This window comes from Cebus imitator, unplaced genomic scaffold (assembly GCF_001604975.1).
Source record: "Cebus imitator isolate Cc_AM_T3 unplaced genomic scaffold, Cebus_imitator-1.0 Scaffold54, whole genome shotgun sequence".
In the NCBI taxonomy this organism is placed as follows: Eukaryota; Metazoa; Chordata; class Mammalia; order Primates; family Cebidae; genus Cebus; species Cebus imitator.
This window is the reverse complement of record NW_016107369.1, coordinates 4,766,435-4,788,924: the sequence shown is the minus strand read 5'-3', so window position 1 is coordinate 4,788,924 and position 22,490 is coordinate 4,766,435. Positions and strand designations below refer to the sequence as shown.

General features: G+C 50.3%; 1 protein-coding gene across 1 annotated transcript in view; it reads right to left on the bottom strand.

Annotated features, from left to right (window-relative positions):
- Positions 1-6,928: 6,928 nt before the first annotated feature.
- Positions 6,929-22,490, bottom strand: part of SYNDIG1L (synapse differentiation inducing 1 like) — a 20,234-nt gene continuing 4,672 nt past the window's right edge. The window contains exons 2-4 of the mRNA XM_017528672.2: positions 10,605-11,078; positions 8,859-8,999; positions 6,929-8,703 (exon numbers count right to left, since the gene is read on the bottom strand). Of these exons, the coding sequence (XP_017384161.1) occupies positions 8,545-8,703; positions 8,859-8,999; positions 10,605-11,021 (717 nt within the window). The 5' untranslated portion in view covers positions 11,022-11,078 and the 3' untranslated portion in view covers positions 6,929-8,544. The remainder of the gene's footprint in view (positions 8,704-8,858; positions 9,000-10,604; positions 11,079-22,490) is intronic.

Here is a 22,490-nt window from a genome sequence, read left to right as displayed (position 1 = left end):
ATGGGAAGGTGCTCCTGCCTCTGGCCTTGGTCTTCAGGGAGAGCTGTGGTCAGGCCAGTGGTACCCAGATTTTTGGGCTCCTTTGGACAATGAGGTTGGGGGTGACCTGGGGGCTAAATTGGGTGCAGAGGAAACCAAGGAAGAACCTCTTCTCTATCCTTAGCCCATAGCCTGGGGGAGACCAGAGGAGGAGCTGCTCTGGCTTCTTTGTTCCCCGTGATTATTCTTCCTACAGAACACAGAGCTTGCAGCACCAGAAGAGTGGGTTTTTTTTTTTTTTTTGAGATGGAGTCTTGCTCTGTTGCCAGGCTGGAGTGCAATGGTGCAATCTCAGCTCACTGCAACCTCTGTCCTCCAGGTTCAAGCGATTCTCCTGCCTCGGACTCCTGAGTAACTGGGACTACAGGTGCATGCCACCATGCCTGGCTAATTTTTTGTAGTTTTAGTAAAGATGGGATTTCACTATGTGGGCCAGGCTGATCTTGAACTCCTAATGATTTGCCCACCTCGGCCTCCCAAAGTGTTGGGATTACAGGTGTGAGCCACTGCGCCTGGCCCAGAAGGGTGGTCTTTATGGCATCCCAGATGAAAGCAGGGAGGAGGCAGGTAAGAGTTCTGTACTCTGTTCCTGTGCAGATACCACCAGGCTGGGCACCTCACCGGCACATACTGCTGTTTCTGGTCTCTTTGATCATCCTTGGAATTGTAAAGTCCTTGTCACCTAGAGACTTCCTCCCTGCTCCCATCTCCTCTAAGATGTGGACGATTCTCCAGTTGAAGAGGAAAGCAAAGTGGAAATAACCTTGCCTCGACTCCCTCCAGCTTAGAGGCAAGTCATTTCTTTCCCAGTGATGTTAACAGTGAACAGGAGTCGAGTGTCTCTTGAAGGCAGGCCCCACGCCAGACCTAGGATGCCCAGAGCAAACACGAGCTCCAACCCAGACAAGCAGACGTGCAGATGTGGCTGCCACGTCCATCTAAGCAGGTGTACTGGGGCTCACGAAAGGGGGTGGCTAGTTCTACCTGGTGTTGGGGCCAGATGAGCTGACGAGAAGATGAGGTTTTCTTGAGACATGTCTTGGAAAATTATTTTTATCAGTTTGGAGGAGAAGAATTTCAGGATGTGGAGGCAGATAAGAGAATTACAGGCAGGGGGAACAGCCTGAGCAAAGGCAGCGAGACAGGAAACAGGTCTATGCCTTCAGCTTGCTGTCAGCAGAGGTCTGCCTAGACACCAGCAGGGGCCGGGGCCATCCGGACTCTTTTTTTTGAGATGGAATCTTGCTCTGCTGTCTGGCTGGAGTGCAGTGGCACAATCTCGGCTCACTGCAACCTCCGCCTCCCGGGTTCAAGCAATTCTCCTGCCTCAGCCTCCCAAGTAGCTGGGACTACAGTCGAGCAACACCATGCCCAGCTAAGTTTTGTATTTTTGTAGAGATGGGGTTTCACCATGTTGGCCAGGATGGTCTCGATCTTTTGACCTCCTAATCTGCCCTCCTCAGCTTCCCAAAGTACTGGGATTACAGGCGTGAGCCACTGTGCCTGGCTGGACTTTGGATTTAATCTGCGTCTGTGGAAGAGATGGGGCTGAAGGAGGTGATGCACTTCCGGCAGGGAAGCCATTTAAGATGGTGGTCAGCTGGAGATAATTTTAAAGAAATTCCATATAGCACTTAAGAGACAATGCTGCAGGAGCCACACAAATACGAATTCACGTAATATTCACAGTGATCCTAACGGGGTCGCTCACCGTCGTGATCCCCATTTTCCAGATGGTAAAACACCAAAGAGCGGCTTACCCGAAGTTGCACGGAGGCTGGGGATGGGATTTGAACTGGGCGGTGGGCTCTCCTCTTCTCTGCTCTCAACCACTGGGCTGTGCTCTGGGCCAGCCAGCTCTGACTGCAAGTGTTAGGGACAGGGCTGGAGAAGTTTAAGGAGGGAAAATGGCTTCAGGGAAGGAGGCAGTGGGTGAGGGTGGAGCCACAGCAGCCTCCTGGAGGCCACGACACCATTCACTGATCTGTGGAACTGGGAAAGGCCTTGTGGTCCTCAGTCTTCCTGTCTATGAAATGGACACAAGCCTCAGTGGTAGAGAGAGTAGTGTGGGGTCCTTCGTGCACCCAGGGTGCTCTGTCAATGCAGCCTGGCCCTGCTGCCTCACCCCAGCCCTGCCTACTGGTGCAGACACACTCACTGTCCCCTTTGTCCCCTTCTGGCTGCCTCTGAGGGACCCTGCCCTCTGGGAGTTTCTTTCTTTGTCATTTCCTGGAGGAACTGGAGCCAGCTTGGAACCTGTCTGGCTCTTTAGTGGGAGAAAGGTAAAAGCAGTTCAAGGGATGTGGGTTGGAAGTATTTGGAAATGCAGATGGGCCGCACGAGCACCTTTTATTTTTGTTCAGAACATCTGAGTCTCCCCGTGGGGACTCCCCCGCCCAGAGTAGCACCTCCCCCTATGGCAGAGAGGATGAGAGAGCACCCGGGGGCTGCCAGGCGCTCAGGGCAGGCAAAAGCAAGGCTGTCACTTTCCTGCCCCACCCCTACCAAGCCACCAAAAATAGAAGGGCCAAGGTGTCAGCCCCAGGGAGGGGCCAGCTGGGGAAGCCTTTGAAGCTGGAAACAGCCGGGGAAGGAAGGCTGAGAGAAGCAAGTTTGTTAATATTCATTGGGCGGCAGCAGCAGTTGTCCCTGGGTTTTCTGTTTCCAAGGCGAGCAGGCATCACCAGCCTAGCTCAGCAACACCAGGGCCTGCGAGGCAAGGCTTGGGCTTGGCTTGTGACTTGCTGTGTGATACTGGGCAACTGGCAACCCTCTCTGGGCCTCAGTTGTCTCATCTGTAGCATGAGGGATGGTGAGTAGGTCATCTCCCGGGTTCCCTCCTGCTGCAGTGTTCTAGGACTCAGACCTTTGGCCACTGACCCCTGCCCTACCTTCTGAGTGTGGCTTAGGCCTGGGGTTCATGATTGTGCTGAGCCCACCTCTGGGAGGCAGCAGGGTGCAGGGGCACATTGATGAGTGGGGCATATGCCCAGGGGCAACATCAGAGCCGTTTCACCACCAGGGCAGTCTGGCAGGGACAGATACATGAAGGGGAGGGGGCCCACTGTGTCAGCTGTTAACCCTTCAGTTCCTGGAGCTGGGAGGTCTGAAGTTCTGGGGAGGGGCCAGGGAGGCAGGAGAGGGAAACATTGGGAAGGTTTAGGGCTGGCCTGTTTATCAACTACTGTGGAAGTATTTCACCGTTCTGACAATCCCTGCGGCTGTGTCCGTGCACCTGCTGTCTATCAGCCCTGTGAAACAGGAGGGGGAGATGGAGAAGGCTGCTGGGGTTCTGCGAGTGGCTTTCTACTCCTTCCCACCCTCCAAAAAATTTCTTTCACTCAGAGTGGGGCTAGGTCACTGTTACCCCTTGATCCAGGCACCAGGGCCCCTGGCCTGCCACGTTTAGGATGCCCCTTCTTCCCCAGGGCTGGGGTACAATGAAGGGAGGCTCTCCTCCCACTATTTTGCCCACAGCCCCCATGGCTCCACCTGCCCAGCAGCTGCCCTGGACCACAGGCCAGGTGGCCTCAGTTCCTGGCTCCTCTGTGGCTGCCCCCTCTGCCATCTGCCCATCCCCGCAGAGGGCCCATTGGGTCCCCTGGGTGAGGCCCTTTTCTACCCATTCCTACCTGGCCTGTAGGGGAGAAAGTTGAGATGGGGTTGGAGGGTGGGGGCAGCCAGAGCAAGTCTAATATCAGGGCAGCTGTGGGGCACGGGGCTGGGTTCTTGGTGCAGGCCCCCAACTCTGCCGGCTGCCCCGACATCCCTGTGCAGCAATTCCAGTTTCTATTTTAAACAGTTTGGGTTGGTTGCTTCTCTGCCTTCCTGCTGGGTGTTTATAGTGAGGAAAATAATTGGTAATATTTGCACAGATGTGCTGGCACTGCAGCTCGTCACAGGCACCTTTACCCAGGGGACCCCTGTCTCTGCCAGTCTGAGGAGCCAGCCTGAGGGGGAGTAGCTGAAGCCCCTATGCCTCCCAGGGGCCTCAGGCAGCCAGACAAAGGCAGAGCTGGGAAGCAGGAGGTCTCAAGTGCCCCAGGCATGCCAGAGGTGGCCCTCAGCCAGAAGGGGGTGTGTGGGTGTCTGTGCTCCAGGGACTGATCAGGGCAAGCCGGGGCTCCACAGGATGGGTCCTCTCCAGGGGCCACATGAGGGAAGCCCCCAGGGCTTCATTGCTGATTCCATTTTCTCCTGCAGAGCCTGAATTTGCAGGTGAGGGTAGGGGTGGGGTGAAAAGGAGAGAGGCAGGTCCAGGGTTGAAAACAGAAAATTGTGGCCAGGCGCAGTGGCTCATGCCTGTAATCCCAGCACTTTGGGAGGCCAAGGCAGGTGGATCACCTGAGGTCAGGAGTTCGAGACCAGCCTGACCAACATGGTGAAACCCCGTCTCTACTCAAAATGCAAAATTAACTGGGTATGGTGGCACACACCTATAATCCCAGCTACTCAGGAGGCTGAGGCAGGAGAATCACATGAACCAGGGGGTCGGAGGTTGCAGTGAGCCAAGATCACACCATTGCACTCCAGCCTGGGTGACATGAGCAAAACTCCGTCTCAAAAAAAAAAGTAGAAAATTCTCTGGCTTCTCTTTCCCCTTCTAAAGTCCTAGAACAGCATTTCAGAGGGCTGGGAAGGAGGTGGGAATTGTATGGGTGGTGAGGCTGACTGCTTGGCCTAAGGGCCTGGACCAGGGTGCACGCTGCCTAGTGCCCTTTCCGTGGCCCCAGCCAGGCGGGTGATGGGTGGGACCACAGCACAGGCAGGGCCAGGTGACACTCCTTAGCCACCATGCCTCCTCCTCCTCCTCCTTTTTAAAAATAATATATATATATATATATATATATATATATGTATATATATATTTTTTTTTTTAAGACCGGATCTCGGCCAGGCGCAGTGGCTCACGCCTGTAATCCCAGCACTTTGGGAGGTCAAGGCGGATGGATTGCCTGAGCTCAGAAGTTCGCGACCAGCCTGGGCAACACGGTAAAAACTCATCTCTTAAAAAAAAATAAAAAATAAAAATAAAAATAAAAAAGACAGGATCTCACTCTGTTGCCTAGGCAGGAGTGCAGTGGTGTGGTCACGGCTCATTGCAGCCTCAACCTCCCAGGCTCAAACAATCCTCCTGCCTCAGCCTCCCATGTAGTAGTGGGACCACCGGCATGTACCATCATTCCCATCACGCCTAGCTGGTTTTTAAATTTTTTTTGGAGATGAGGGTCTCACTATGTTGCCCAGGCTGGTCTTGAACTGGGCTCAAGTGACCCTCCGGCCTCAGCCTCCCAAAGTCGAGAGATTACAGGTGTGAGCTTCCTTCTTCACCTCTTGTATGTGCACATGGTGCATGTGTGTGCATACAGTTTTCGTGCATGTGTGGGTTGTGCCTGTGTATATGTCCATGTGTGTGCACAAAGGTTTGCATGTTTGCGTGGCTGTGCCCATGTGTATGCATGTGTGTGGGGACATGCATATGCAAGTATGTGCACATATATGGAACATGTACATGTGCCTATGAATGTGCATGTTGTGTGCCTGAAACAAGGGTTTGACTGTAGGCAATTTATTGGGAGATGGTCTCAGGAAGCACAGTTGGGGAGAGAAGGAGGCAGGGTGAGGGAGTCAGCCAATGAAGGGCATGTATCAGAGTGCTGCTGTGGGCAACTGAGCTCAGTCCCACTGGGGAGCCCAGTGATGCCACGTAGAACATGATCGAAGCAGCCTTCAGTGTGAAGAGGTGAATGCAGAGGGGATCTAGGTGGCACCAGTGTGTCTGCTGCTGGGTAGGTGGGTGTGGTGGACCTGGTGATATGCCGCCCAGGGCCCCTTCAGGAAGGATGGACAGCTTTCCAGATGATGCAGGTCCTGGCAGCAAATAGTCTTTGGGGCAAATCTTCTTTTCGGGTTGTCTCAGCTGAAGAACAGTGCCTTGCCTGAGGTCACACCCTCTTTCTAGGTGGCCCACATCTAATGACTGGTCAATGAGGGAGTAGAAAGGCCTGGCCATTCACCCCAATTTGGGTCAACTCTGGCTCCCCTGTGGGTTGGTCCAGTGTGTCATTCAGGACTGCATCACAACCTGACCACTCCCTCTGCCCAGATCTGCCCCCCTCTCCACCCTCGTACAAACGTTATCCCAACAGCAGCCCCTCACAGCCATCCCGCAAGCTAATCTCCTTCTGGGGTACGCAGCCCATGCAGCATGTGTGTGTGCATACGTGCACAGCTGTGTCTTAGAAGTAGGTGCACACATGGATATAGGATGTGCATAACCCGCCTCCCCAGGGCCCTCCATGCAAGTGACCTAGAGTCCAGGCCAGTCCCTGTGCTGGCCCAGGCAGGCTCCTGGGGGCTCAGGTCCAAGAGGACATTGGAGATTTGGGCTGAGCTGGGGCGTGAGGCAAGCAGAGATGGCTTCCTCTCCACATTGCCCAGGAGCAGCTCCTGGGATGGAAGATATGGTAAACCCAAGAGCAGGCAGCAGGGGTGTGGACTCTTTGGCCCCTCACACCCTGGATCCACCCTGGTAGCTCCAGGCAGCTCCATGGAGCCTCAGTCACTGTGGCTCACATCTCTTCCTCCCAGACCTCCAAGGCTCGTGAGCCTAGAAGGGCTTTTTTTTTTTTTTCCAGCATAGATCTTGCTTTGGCTTGCGGAGAGCAAGCCAAATGCAGGCCATCATCCTATAGCCAGGATACTCCAAGCAAAGAAGTCCTGGGATGGTGCACTTTGGCCACCGCTCCTTCTAAGGCCCATATGTGGGCTTGTCCTCTCTGGAGGCTGCCAGGGGTCAGAGCAGCAGACAGTAATGAGGTCAGTCTTGGAGAAGAATGAGATTCAGGCAAAGGTGGGGCAGGTAGCACAGCAAGAGACCTCGAGGGCACCAGGTGTTACAGAAATGTTTATTACAAGGATAAATCAGTACAATAATGGGATCTTAAAACTGCTGTGATGCAGGAGTGGAGGTCTGGGCAGTGCCCAAGGCAGGGGAGGACTGCGGGACAAGGGATGGTCAGTGGTGGAGCCACAGCCCTGGGCTCTGGATGGGGCACGGAAATGACCAGGTTCTCACATCATGCACAGCAGGGGCCTGTAGCGAGTCCAGACTGGCCTGCCCTCCCAGTGTGCTGCCCCGCTGCCTGCTGGATATCTCTAAAATTCTGGGTGTGCCCTAGTGCCTGAGGATGTTGAGAGTGGCCCTGAGCAGGGTCATCAGTGAAGATGCCCTGGGGTAACCAGGTACCCACCACTGACCCCCTAGCATTCAGAGATGGGAAAACATCATCGGTCTTTGAGAGGCAGGCCTGACGTTCCTCCTTGAATTGGCAGAACCCTTAGAATGGCTGTAGTTTGGCTCCAGCCCGGGTGTTCCAGGCAGAATCCAAACAGCCTGGAAGCCCCCCATGGAAGGCTCCTGCCACATCCCTACCCACAAATACAAGGAGTTTTATGAACAAATCCCTTAGATGAATTCTATTCATCCTAGGCTTTGTTCAAGGGACACCTCCTCCAAGAAGCCTTCCGAAGCACTGCTGACTACTCAGCAGGCCATTCCTTCCCTGAGTCCCTTCCCTTATCTATATTCACTACTCCTTAGGGTCCCTCCTTGCTGCATTTTCTGCAGGGCTGGACCTAGGGCCCTGCACTCATGGCTGGTGAGCTGATAGCACTCTCTGGGTCTAGTCTACTTGTGATGGCACCAGCTCATGGCCCCCAGGCAAAGCCCAGAAAAGAATGATGGGGGCGGGGAGTGGGCGTAGAATAGGAAGACTCATGTAGTTCAGCAATATTGCGGGACCTCCAGTCTCCATCATTGCAACTGCCTTTTGCAGCCGCATAAAGAAGCTCCAAGAACCTGGCCTTGGTTCAGAGTTTACATACCGAGGCTCCTCTTCCCCATCTAGTCTGCAGTGCCTTACAAGCCCACAGGGGAGATCAGCACCCTCTAGAATCAGAAACAGCAAGAGGCCTCCTTGCCTCCATCTATTTCCTTCCTGGCCTGCTGAGGTCTGGGCATGATGGGGCCAGAGTAGAGTTGGGGGAAGCTCAGGATGTCCCCAGGTGAAGATCCTTATGGGCCGAAAGGATTGGGACAAGTCCCTTTGTCCCCTGGGCACCCCTTTTCCTCCCTGTAACCTCCTGCTCTTGCTCTGTGGGGTGGTTGGCTGGGTAGGTGGTGGGCTGGCTGCATGGCAGGAGATCCTCTAGGGAATGGGCAGAATGGACTGAGTGAGGCCCTGCTGGGATGGCCTGGTGGGCAGTCCTGCCTTCTGCTTCCCATCTGCAGCCTGGGTTAGAGAGTGGTGCCCCGGGCCCTGCTCTGGGGCTGGGAGCACTGGGCAAGCAAAAGTGAAGACTGAGCTCTGCAGGCTGCAGAATGGGAGTCCCCCCTCAGCAAGCCACTCTTGGGGGGCTCGGCCTTTCCACAGGGTCTGCAACACCAAGCCCCACTGCTTCCTCAGGTGGGCAGGGGAGTCAGGATGCAGGCCCTACTGGCTACTAGCCATGGCCATTCTGGGACATGTAAGCTGCCAGAGCCACCACCACGGCCACGTAGAGACCAGCCCCCACGGCGATGGCGAGTGTGGCTAGGAAGAGGGCCCGGCGGGAGGTGGTGCTGGCCAGGCGGAAGTCCCCTTTGGAGATGGCCTTGCTGGTCTAGAGGAAGAGAGATGCTGATGAACAGAGTGTCCCCACACCCAGCAAAACAGCCCAGCCTGCCAGGCCCCTGACCCCATCCCGCAGACAGGATGCCAAGCCCTCCAGTAGAGGGATACATCAGAGAAGAGACCCTGGGTCCCAGATGCTCTTACCCCCTGGGAGAAGTAGAAGGCAGCAATGCCCAGTGGCCAGAAGCAGCAGAGCATGGAGAAAAGAGTAAGGCCCAGGTGGTCCCTGGGAGGCAGCGTGAGGAAGTTGTCTTCACTTTCACTCTCTGTTGAAGTGGCATCGCTCTGCAAAACAGTGGGGTTTGGTGACCAGGCCCAGGATCAGCCCAGCCCCATCAGGCTGGCAAGAGGTTTTCAAAAAGACAATGCCCAGTGGGCAGTGACATGGAGCAACAGGCAGTGTCTTCTGCCGAAGGTAGGGGTGTAGGCTGGCCTTGGCACTCTCTATCAAAAGCCTTGACAACGGCACAACGATTCCACTTTTAGGAATTTATCAAAAGAAAAGAAAGCAAGTATCTAAGTCCAGGGTTGTTCATCATAGGACAGCAATTGTGAAAGATTAGAAACACTCTCATTGGCCAGGCCTAGTGGCTCATGCCTGTAATCACAGCACTTTGGGAGGCTGAGATGGGTGGATCACCTGAGGTCAGGAGTTTGAGACCAGCCTGGCCAACATGATGAAACTACCTCTCTACTAAAAATACAAAAATTAGTGGGGCGTGGTGGCGGGTGCCTATACCCAGTTACTTGGGAGGCTGAGGCAGGAGAAATCAAATGAACCTGGGAGGTGGAGGGTGCAGTGAGCTGAGATCGTGCCACTGCACTCCAGCTTAGGCAATAGAGCGAGACCCTGTCTCAAAAGAAAAAAAAAAGAAACACTCTCACTGACCAATGACCAGGAGACTGTGTTAATAAATGATGGAAGAACTCACAATGGAAGACCACGTAAACATTAAAAATCACCTCGCAGGAAAACATTAAATTATGTGGAGCAATAATAAAATATGTTGCTTAGAGAAATACAATCAGATTATAGAACTGTATGTCAAGATTTCTTCTGGGGAGTGGGCTGGGGAAAAATCATCTACCAAAATGTTATCTTTGAGTGCGATGAGTTTGAATTATTTATATAATTCAGAAAACAAGAACACCAAGTGCTATTGAACAATGAAATGGTCAACTCAAGCTACTGTTTCCTCAAAGCACGGGCTGCATCTGTGTCCCAAGTCCTTTTCTTTGGTAGCATACAGATTCCTGGGCCTCAGCCCAGGGCTATTAAATCTCAGTATCTGGTGATGGGGCTCTGGGAACTTGCATTGTATTTACTTATTTATTTATTTATTTATTTATTTATTTTGAGGCGGAGTTTTGCTCGTTACCCAAGCTGGAGTGCAATGGCACGATCTTGGCTCACCGCAACCTCTGCCTCCTGGGTTCAGGCAATTCTCCTGCCTCAGCCTCCTGAGTAGCTGGGATTACAGGCACGCGCCATCATGCCCGGCTAATTTTTTGTAGTTTTAGTAGAGACGGGGTTTCACCATGTTGACCAGGATGGTCTCGATCTCCTGACTTCGTGATCCACCCGCCTCGGCCTCCCAAAGTGCTGGGATTACAGGCCTGAGCCACCGCACCCGGGCTATTTATTTTTATTTTTATTTTTTTAAGTCAGGATCTTGCTCTATCACCCGGCTAAAATGCAGTGGCGCAATCATGGCTCACTGCAGCCTCAATTTCCTGGGCTCAAGCCATCCTCCCACTTCAGCCTCCCAAGTAGCTGGGACCACAGGGACACGCCACCATGCTTGGCTAATTAAAAAAATTTTTTTGTAGAGTTGGGGGTCTCCCTCAGTGACTCAGGCTGGAATCTGCATTTTAACTTCATGCACTTACCTCCTCTTCGTCCTGGTCATCCTCCTGGCCCCGCAGCTCCTCTTGTACCCCGTAGGACACAGTCTGGATGGTGACATTCTCTGCAGCTTGGCCAGGTCCCGTGGGCTGCTCTGTGGGCCCCTCCTGCGGCTCCCTGTCCTCTGTGAAGCTGGTCTCACAGCTGCCTGGCCTGGGCTCCTTGACCTTGTCTCTCCCCAGGAGGCAGCTGGGCCGGTACCAGGCCTCCACAGCCAGCTGCAAGGACCCTGGGTCCAGGAGCTGGTGGGCTCTGGCAGGGCCAGCGCTGCCTAGGAGGTAGGAGTAGAGCTTTTCCTGGCAGGACCAGCTGGGTGGGGCCTCCGGGTAGGGATAGGGGCCATGGAGTTGGGCAGGGTTCCTGGGCAGCAGCGGATTCTGTAGTTCACTCAGACTCTCCATTCTGGGGGCAGCTGCTGGGGACGGGAGCCTGGGCCAGCCGAGCAGTCTTCAGAGAGCCTGTCGGAAGGGCAAGACAGATAAGCACTGAGGCCAGGGCACTGGAGGCAGCACCCGAAGTGGTGAAGAGCATGGGTCCTGCTGTCTGACTTGGCTCGAACCCTGCCTTTGTCCTTTGCAAGATGCGGGACCTGGAACTGGCTACTTCACTTCTCACAGCCTCTGCTTCTTTGTGGATTGGGCTGGCAGTGGTGCTTACCCCACATAGTTGGCTGAGTCACTTGTCTGTTCAACACATATTTATTGAGCATCAGCTATATGCCAGGCACTGTTCCAGATGTTTGGGATACCATGGTGAGAAGGATGAGAAGCAGGGAAGGGAGCAGACGCATGCTTTGCCTTCACAAAGCTTCCAGTGTGGTGAAGACAAGTGTAAAATCACGTCTCTGTCCTGAAGAAGTACAGCAGGTCCATGTAAGCATGGACGGAGCCGACACAGAGACCCAGGGAAGGCCTTGGAGCTAGATTCGGAAGAAGAGTGCGGGTCAACAGGTGAAGGGGATAGGGACATATTTCACGCAGAGGGAAGAATGTGTGCAAAGAGCCCGTGGCTGGATACAGAGTGGTAGGCATGAGAGCCTAGGAGAAGGCAGGTGTGGTGCAGGGCACAGGGAGGTGTGAGATGGGGTGTGGGGGCCAGACTGTGTAGCCCTGCTGGAGTCTAAGAGGGGGTGATAGGGTGGGATCTGGGTCCTGAAGCCTTCCCCATGGCTGTGTGTGGGATTGGAGTGGAGAGGGCTGGACCGACTGACCCCATTAGGGGGCCAATGCTATGGCTGCAGGCAAGCAAAGATAACTAGGGCTCCGTTGTGGTGTAGATGGAGGAAAGGGAACTGATCCTGGGAAATATTCACAGGACTCAGTGGCAGGTGGGATTTGGGGTTGAGAGAGGATTCATTCCAGGGTTGAAAGGGAGTATGCTGAGCCCAGAACTCGGCACACAGCGTGCGCTCAGAGCTGTCAGCTCTTACTGAGGGAGGATGCCTGCCCCAGCCAGTCTTAGAGGAATGCACCTTGGTAACTCCCCCCTAAGGTGAACTGGGACTTTGAGAAGTTCCCACAGGATCTAAGGTGGGGCCTGCTGGGTGCTGAGGTCTGGAGCTGCACATTCCAGCTGGGAGTATGGAAACACCCAGGACTTCTCGTTCCTCCTTAGCTGCCCCGGGCACTTACTCTGGGAGTGGAAAACATGAGCCCCAAAGGTCCTCCAGCCTCTTTCCTAGCTGACTGTAATGTATGTCCCTTCCACCTGCAGCCTCAAGTCAGGCACACTGTACTGTGTTGTCACCATCCATGCGGGCTGAGGTATGCAGGGGCCTTGGGGTCCACAGAGCAGATGACTGCATTCAACTTGCCCCTGCCCTTCACTTTGCCTCACCAGGAGGACTGCCCTCATGTCTGATCTCTCCAGGAGGGATGGGAAGATACCTGAAGACCATAGGGGCATTTGGAGGGCACTTGTTCAAAGCTGGCAGGGGCAGCTGAATCCCAGTTCATCCCCCTCTTCCCCCATCACTGCTCCTGTCAGACTCTCGTGATCAAATACACCCAGCGGAGGCTCCGCAATCCCAGCCACACTCAGCCTTTCTCGGCTTTCCTCCTCCCTTGTACTCGGATGGTGCCTTGGAGCAGGGCTTCTTAGCACTTCCTGCACAAAGATATATGGTCCTGGCTTTACACAATCTGAAAAACTGGAAGCCACCTAAACATCCAGCAATTGGAGACAAGTTAACTAAATTATGGTGCACAATATGGTGGTATGAGGCCTTCGAACAGATTTACAAAGAGTAATGACGTGAGAAAATGCTCACTGCAGATTCGGTGAGAGAGAAGAAAAGAAAATGGTAAGTGCATGTAATCTCAACTCTGCCAAAATGTCAAGAGTGATTATCTCCAGGGGTGGGAGCACAGGTGCTTTTCATTTTCTTTCTTATACTCTGTTTTTTTTCTGTTTTCCACATTTTTTTTTTTTTTTACAATGAGCATGTACTACTTTTAAACCAGAAAAAAATTAAGTGCATAGATTTCTTCTGAGCCAAATTATCTAAAATCAGTTTCAAACCTCCTTAGGCTGAGGGGTTCTTTCTAGGTTTGGCGGCTGAGCACAGCATTAAAGCCCGCTCCCACATACACTCACACACACACACACACACACACACACACACACACACACATACACACACACACACCCTCTGCTTCCATAAAGCAACCCGAGTTAGCAGCAGCTGCACCTGCTCACAGTCCAGCCAAGGCTCACAGTCCAGCCAAGGGTCACGGTTCTCCACACAGCTCATGCTCACCCCATATCCTACTAGGCCCACATGGGGAGTTCAAAGACATGATCCTGGAGGCCCCTCACAGAGTCCTGACCAGAAGGAAGGAGTGGCAGGTCCCCAGACACAGCCTTCCTGCCCTTGGCTTGGCCTGGCCTTTTAGCCTGTTTGTTCCTTGGGTCTGTCTCTCCCTGTTCACTGGAGTAAGGGACCAGCACTCAGAGCAGAGCAATTATCATCACCACTGTCGTGGCTTGGACTTCCTGGATGGTGCGTGCCTTCCAGACCCTGTGGTTACCAGAGTACCTGTGGGCAAGTGTGCCCATGTGTGTGTGTATGCATGCGTGTGTGTACTCTGTTCCAGAGAAACGACATGAGAGGGTCTGGAATTCTGAAGCTAAGATTGCTTCAAATTGTGCAATTGGGGCTGCGGGTCTGGGCCCCACAAGAGGAGGGGGAGAGAAGGTGGCTCTGACGCCACAGCACCCAGATTGTCTTTTTCTGAGCTGAGAACTTAGCTGGACTGGAAAGTTTCCCACTCCCTGATTTGAGGATGGAGAGGACACTGCCATCTTCTAGGTCGGGGGCAGGAATCCACTGGCGTCCAATTACAGCCTCCTGCTGAGTCCAATTGCACTAGAGTCCAGTCATACAGTGTGACATTGGTTCACTTATCTGTCAAATGTATGAGAGATTTAGGAGGAGTTGATTTTTAACAACTCAGCTCAATATGACCCTGGATTTTATTGGGAGAAGAAGAATAACTACACTTAATTGAGCCTTTTACCATGTGCCAGGAACTGTTCTAAATGCTCGTGTTGAATTGATATTCCTAGTGGGAGAATAACAACAGGAGAGAGGGCTTCCTCTTTCAGCTGGGGCAGACTAAGTCATGTCACGCTAAACTACCAATAATAGCTAGAAAAGCAATGTGTGTGGGGTGGGGAATATGAAGGCTTCAAGGAATCACCAAGGGAGTAAGAACTGGAGGGTCAGAATGCCAAGATCCCAGAGGACAGAGAAACACAGGGAGGCCAGCCTGGCAGCTGGCACTGCATTCCCTTTGAGGCCTTTCCTGATTCCTAAGGAGCAGCTTAGAGGCTGCCCTTCCAGAAGCCTCAGGGCTGGGGGAGAAAAATGGGAGGTCAGGGCCTGTTAGGAGGAGAGCCCCCAGTAGACACCCTGGTTTTCAATTTGGACCTCATTAAGGCTACACGCTGGAAGTTGGAGAAAACCAGAAACAAACCAGCCCTTGCAGCATTGAAACCAGGCTTTGAATCAGCTCCACCCCTCTTTGGATGAAGGCTATCTGCACACAGCCCAGCTGCCTGCCAGAAGTGAAAGTTGTCTCAGGGCTGTGGTTCTCAAACTTCAGCATGCCTTGGCATCACAGGGAGGATTTGTTAAACCTCGACTGTTGGATTTTACCTTCATGGTTTATGATTCTGGGGTGGGGCCTGGGAATTTGCATTTCTAACAAGTTCCCAAGTAATGTTGATGCTGCTGGTTGAGGAACCACACTTGAAGAACCACTGCTCTGATAGTCACTGAAAAACGAGTAAAAAAATGTATAACCACCATGGGGAATATTAAAGGCTAAAAATATGGCTGGGCGCAGTGGCTCACGCCTGTAATCCAAGCACTTTGGAGGCCAAGGCAGGCGGATCACCTAGGTAGGGAGTTCAAGATCAGCCTGACCAACATGGTGAAACCCCGTCTTTTTAAAAAAAAAAAAAAAAAAAGAATAAAAATACTTTTTTCTTTGAGACAGAGTCTTGCTCTGTTTCCCAGACTGGAGTGCAGTGGCATGATCCCAGCTCACTGCAGCCTTGACTTCCTGGGCTCAAGCGATTCTATCTCAACCTCCCAGGTAGCTGGGACTACAGGCATGTACCACCACGCCCAGCTAATTGTTTGTATTCTTTTTTTTTTTTGAGACAGAGTTTCGCTGTTGTTGCCCAGACTGGAGTGCAATGGCACGATCTCGGCTCACCGCAACCTCCGCCTCCTGGGTTCAAGCAATTCTCCGGCCTCAGCCTCCCCAGTAGCTGGGACTACAGGCACGCACCATCATGCCCAGCTAATTTTTGTATTTTCAGTAGAGACGAGGTTTCACCTTGTTGACCAGGATGGTCTCGATCTCTTGACCTCGTGATCCACCCGCCTCGGCCTCCCAAAGTGCTGGGATTACAGGCTTGAGCCACCGCGCCCGGCTTGAATTCTTTATAGAGACAGGGTTTTGCCATGTTTCCCAGGCTGTTCTCCAATTCCTGGGCTCAAGCAACTCTCCCACCTTGGCCTCCCAAAGTAGAATTATAGACGTGAGCTACCGTACCTGGCTGAAATAATAAAAACACTTGATTTATCCAAAAAGAGGCAAGAAAAAAATAGAAAAAGTAGCCGGGTGTAGTGGCTCATGCCTGTAATCCTAGCACTTTGGGAGGCCGAGGTGGGTGGATCTCCTGAGGTCAGGAGATCAAGACCAGCCTGGCCATCATGGTGAAACCACATCTTTAAAAAAAAAAAAAGGAAAGAAAAAAATAGAAAAAGGAATAGGTGAGACAAATAGGAAGTAAATAGTTAAGATGTTAGGCTTATAACCAACTATATTAGTAATTACAATGAATGTAAATGGAATAAAATTGTCCATAAAAAGACAAAGACAGTCATATAGTGTTTTATTCTACTTATATGAAATACTAGGAAAGGCAAAACTATAGTGACAGAAAGCAGATGGGTAGTTGCTCAGGGCTTGGGGGAGAGAAGGGCATTGATTGGAAAGGGGCCTGAGGACTTCTAGGAACGTCAGAATTGCCGGGTGTGATGGCTAACACCTGTAACCCCAGCACTTTGGTAGGCTGAGGCGGCTAGATCATGAGGTCAGGAGATTAAGACCATCCTGGCCAACATGGTGAAACCACATCTCTACTAAAATACAAAAAAAGAATTAGCCAAGTGTGGTGGTGTGAGCCTGTAGTCCCAGCTACTTGGGAAGCTGAGGCAGGGGAAATGCTTGAACCCAGGAGGTGAAGATTGCAGTGAGCCGAGATTGCGCCATTGCACTCCAGCCTGGGCTACCAAGACTCTGTCTCAAAAAAAAAAAAAAGTCAGAACTGTTCTCTTTTTCAATGTATATATTTTATTTTAGAATTTTTAATTTATTGTTTCCTTTCTATATTTTTTCCACATGTTCTAATGTTCTATCTTTTGGTTGTGGTAGTGATTATAAGACTGCATATATTTCACAAAACTAATTGAATTGAATTGTACACTTAAAATTAGTGAATTTTGTCATGTGTATTATATCTCACGGGTGAATTTAAAAAGACAAAGAGTCTAGGCATGGTAGCTTACACCTGTAATCTTAGCATTTTGGGAGGCCGAGGTGGGTGGATCACTCGAGCCTAGGAGTTCAAGACAAGCTGGTGCAACACAGTGAAACCCCATCTCTACACAAAATTAAACCAGTCAGGCATGGTGGTGCACACCTGTAGTCCCAGTTACTTGGGAGGCTAAGATGGGAGGATTGCTTGAGGCCAGGAGGTTCAAGGCTGCAGTGAGCCATGATTGTGCCATTGTACTCCAGCCTGGGCAACAGAGCAAGACTTTGTCTCCTAACAAAACAAAACAAACAAAAAAGATAGACTGGACTTAAAAAAATATGCTGCAAATAAGCACTAATGAAACTTAAATGTGAAAATCCAAAAAGGTTAGAGTAAAAGAATGGAATAATAATAATAACACCCCATGCTTGCTAAATTCTTACTGTGTTCCAGGCACTGTTCTAAATGCCATGTATCACCTCATTTAATCCTTAGAGTAGCCCTTTGAAGTCTATGTCATCATCATCTCCATTTTACAGATAAAGACACTGAGGCATAAGAAAGTTGTAGGTACCCAGAGAACACAACTGGTGAGTGGGGAGCTGGACATGAACCTTGGAAGTCTGACATCAGAGTCATGGTACCCTAATGCCACTACATATCAGCTACCATTATTGGGTCCTCATTTTGTTCTGAACACCATACCAAGTGCTTCAAATAGGTTATCTCATTGAATCCATCCTCTTTAACGTGTGGGGAAACTGGGGCTTAGAGAAATTAAGTCGATTTTCTGAGATCACACAGCTAGACAGTGGCAGAGCTCCATTTGACCCAAGTCTGTCTGACCAGAGTGTGTGCTTTTAGCCACTAAACAGATGCAGGGATGGGAGAACAGAGGTCCTGGCAAATGACATAAAAGGGCTGGCCTGAATAGGGCTATGTTCTCCAGGATTTGCTGTAGGGCTGAGACCTTGATGGGGTTTGCTGTGTGCACTGCCTGGTGGGCTCTGACCTGATTGGAGGGAGGCATCGCGGACACTGTTAAGAGAGGCCAAAAGGACAGGGTGATGCGTGTGACCAGGAGTTAACTTACACCCTAGGATAGGGTCAGCTTTTATCAGAACCCTGTAAAATGGTAACAGCTGCTATTTATTGCAACCTCCCAAGAGGTGTTCCAGGTACTTTATCTCAAAACTTTACACCAACAAACGAGGCCGGTTATTATTCCCCGTTGTTTAGATGAGGAAACCGAGGCTCAGAACTTGCCCAAGATTAAACAGTAACAGAGACCAGATTTGACCCAGGTTTGATTTAGTCCAAAGCCTGGGCTCTGACTTCCCACTCCTTTCAGGCATATCTGTATATGGAGGGTTGTGATGAGTGGTACGGGTGACAGTGGTGAGGAGCTGATCTTGAATGGGTTAAAACCAGAGTCCTCAGTGACAGGAATGAGAAGTGGGAGTGTTAAAAAAAGATTAAGATTAAGCTATGGTTGCTGCCATGCAGGCAGTCAGTGGGGTACCTGGGGGTATGTGGCTCCTAGCGCTGCATTAAAAATCTTAAAAAAAAAAAAGATTAAGAGATTTAGGGTGATTTGGCAGCCCAGGGGTGCTACCTAGATAACCCCAAGGTCTGGATTCAAATAAATACCGAGACTTTGTGAAGAAGTTGAGATACTGACCACCATCTCTCTGTGCAACAAGAGAGATTGCTTTTAAACTGAGAGATAAAAGCCAGAACTTCCTAAGCGGGCAGAAGATTAAATGTAAATGATTAAAATCCAGGGAAAAGGTGAAATCTTTAAGAACAGGCGCTAGACCATCCTCTAATCAGATCATATATAAACTGTTCTGTAAACTGTGAAGTGTTGTGACTCTGGTGGCTGTTTGTTGATGGCTTGGCGCTGGATTTGAAGATTTCTGGCTGGTGATAAGCGAGAGAGCCACCAAGCCAGCTTGGAGTCATTAGCTCCAGCTTGCTGCATTTGAGAATAAAGGGAGAAAGAGCCAGGGGTGGGGAGGGGGGCAAGGTTGGCAGAGTCAAAGAAAATGGGGAACTTAGCTTTCTTTGTTTCAGTTTGCCTCCTCAGCAAGCCTAACACAATTGATTATCCTTTCTACCGCCTCTGTCTCCGACTGCTCCTAATTCCTGATCCTTCCTAACAGCGCTTAAATGTATTATAGTCTCCCTCACTTAAAAAATAAAATCATTGCCGGGCGTGGTAGCTCATGCCTGTAATCCCAGCACTTTGGGAGGCTCAGATGGGTGGATCACGAGGTCAGACGATAGAGATCATCCTGGCCAACATGGTGAAACCCTGCCTCTACTAAAAATACAAAAATTAGCTGGGTGTGGTGGCCTATAATCCCAGCTACTCAGGAGGCTGAGGCAGGAGAAACGCTTGAACCAGGGAGTCAGAGGTTGCAGTGAGCCGAGATCGAGCCACTGCACTCCAGCCTGGCGATAGAGCGAGACTCTGTCTCAAAATACATACACACACGCACACATACATACATACATACAATCATTGTGATGATTGTAAAACCTGGCTGCAAATAATTTGACACTCTTCCTAGGAAGACTTAGGGGCCTATGCCCTTCCTCCCTAATCTGGGTGGGCATGCAACTGCTTCAACCACAGAGCACAGCAAAAGCGATGCTCTGTGACTTCTGAGGCCAAGCCATAAAAGGCCGTCTTTCACCTTGCTCACTGGAACATTGTTCCTGGAATCTTCAGTCATTCTGTAGTTGGATGACTCTGAGGCCGCCATGCTGGAAAGGCGATGTGTGTATAGTTGCTCCCATCCATGGAACCTGCTGAGCCCAGCCTCCTCGTCATCTCCAAGATACCTGACATTGTGAGTGAAGCCATTTTGGGTTCTTTAAACCAGCCCATCTGTCACCAGGTGACTTCTGTTAATGCCACACAGAGTGGAATGATCACACAGCTAAACCCTGCCGGCATTTCTGACCCTCCAAAGTGGTGAAGTATAATAAAATGTCTGTTGTTTTAAGCCACTAGGTTTTGGGGTAGTTAGGCAGCAACAGATCACTGGCACATCCTTCCCCAGTGCCACTCCCCCTTTCATCTCCTGTTCTATCTCTCCTTCACTTCCCATCTCCGTTTCTCAGAAGCTCTACTCACTTCAGGATGCTCTAGCTCTCAGCGCAAAGGTCACTTCCTTAGAGAGGCATCCCTATAACCTCAGTCTAGATTTCACCTCCCTGGTTATCTGCTCTTCACGGCTCCATGCTCCTTGCCTCAAAGTGCTTATCACAGTCTCTATTTATATATGTGTGATTCATTCATTAGTGTCTTTCTCCTTCACTAGACTGTGAGCTCCAGGGGGGTGGGAATGGTCTGTCTTGCTCATTCCTGCATCCCCTTGCGTAGCATATACTGGGCACTCAATAGACAGTGGATCTCATGAATGAATGAGTGAATTAGTGAATGGGTGAGCTAGGTGTACCGAGACTCTCTGGGAATAAAATACTTTCCAGGATTTGGGTGGATGAAACACATCTGGCTGAGGCACATTTGGTTCTGCATAATAACCATTTCTCGAACAATTACTTCAGGCCAATTATTAGATTGCAAAAATAAACCAGGAGTGGCACCTGCTGTAAGGAAGGGTGGGAAACACAGACTAGCAAATACAAAGTTTCAGTAGATAGAGTAAGTTGTGTTAGCAGCACACAGAATGCTATGGGTGCATTGATAAGGGACCTCTACCTTGGGATGGCAGCGAAGGTGATGGTGAGAACTAGGAAGAAGCTTCTCAGAGCAGGTGACTTCTGATCTCAGTTTTGAAGGAAAGAGTAATAGGAATCATCTAGGTGAGCGAATGAGAGAAGGGCATTTCCAGCAGAGGTGATAGCACAAAGGCATGGGGTGGTAGTATAGAGGGGAAGCCAGGGTGTTTGGTAGTGACGGAACGAGGCAGGAGAGGTGGGAAGGCCTCCCATGCCATGCAGAGAAGCTTTGGGGAGCCAGTGATGGGTGTAGCAGGGAAGTTACATGGTCATGCCTATGTTTTAGAGAGAGGAGTCTGATGGGCAGCAGGGGTTAGAAAGGATTTAAGGTGGGTGAGAATGGAGGGTAGGAGTCCTGTGAAGAAACTATTGTAGAAATGCAGGCAGAAGGCCAGGCACGGTGGCTCATGCCTGTAATCCCAACACTTTGGGAGGTCGAGGCAGGTGGATCACTTGAGGTCAGGAGTTTGAGACCAGCCTGGCCAACATGGTGAAATTCCATCTCTACTAAAAATACAAAATTAATCAGGCACGGTGGCACGTGCCTGTAATCCAAGCTACTCGGAGGCTAAGAAAGGAGAATCACTTGAACCCAGGAGGCAGAGGTTACAGTGAGCTGAGATCATGCCACCCCATTCCAGCTTGTGTGACAGAGCAAGACTCTATCAAAAAAAAAAAAAAAAAAAAGATCCTTTGAAACATAGGCAGAGGTTCACAAACAAACAAGCAAAAAAAGACATGAAGGCAGAGGAGGATGAGGACCTGAAACTGATCTGTGGCAGAATTGAATAAGAGGAAGAGTCAGATCTAAAGAGTAGCTAGGAGGCTAAATGAACAGGAATCTGTGGTTCACTAGAAGTGAGGAAGAGGAAGATGATAAAAGTGGCTCCCAGGTTTCTGGCTTTGTCAACAAAATAGAAGGACATGCAACCACTTGAGATAGAAAACCTAGGGGGAGGCTGCTGGTAGGTAGCCTGAGCACAAATGACCACCTCTTTTGCTTCTTAAGTTTCTGTTAAAATGTCAGGATGTGTATATTTTAAAAGAATAAAATCACAATAAATGTGGAAAACAAGGATTACATCAGTAGGCCAGGAATTCCTGGAGATAAAGGGCAGATGAGATTCGTTGGTGAAGAAATCAGTGTAGAGAAACCTGCAGCCCCAAACACTGGAGGTAAGAACAACTCCCATTCAGAAGAAAGGCCTACTGGGGAAACAAACTTATCCAAGTTCAGAGGAAATTCATACCAGCTGCCTGTTCTAGTCAATGCCTTCCTTCATTCCTAAGTATAAATGGACAACAAAAGATAATGAAAAAACAACTACAGGAAAATAAAAGAGAAGGATTAAATAATCGAATAGAACAAGTGACCCAATAAGATCCCAAATCATTCAAGTTACAGAAAAATACTTTGAAAAAACTGTTTGAATTCATACCCTCAGGCAGATATAAGAGAACACTGCATCTATAAAACAAGAACATGTTGCTATGAAAAAGGAGCAATATAAGAACATGAGCATTTTGGAAATTAAAAATAATCGCCGAAATTTTCAAAAATTCAATGAAAACACTGGATAATAGAATAGGCATAAAGTTAAAAGACCTTTCAATGTAAAGGAAAAAGTTAGTGAAATTCTCTAAGACATAGAGCAAAAAGACAGAATGATGAAACATGTAAAAGACAGGTAAGAGACACGGAGAGCCCCAGGAGGTCCAATATCAATCTAATAGGAGTTTCAGAAAGATACAACAGAAAGACTAGAAGAGAAAAATAATAATTAAAGAAGCAGAGGCCAGGTGCAGTCGCTCATGCCTATAGTCCCAGCACTTTGGGAGGCCGAGGTGGGTGGATCACCTGAGGTCAAGAATTCGAGACCAGCCTGCCCAACATGGTGAAACCTTGTCTCTACTAAAAATACAAAAAAAAAAAAAAAATTAGCTGGGCATGGTGGCACACACCTGTAGTCCCAGCTACTTGGGGAGGCTGAGGCAGGAGAATCGCTTGAACCAAGGAGGCAGAGGTTGCAGTGAGCCAAGATTGCTCCACTGCACTCCAGCCT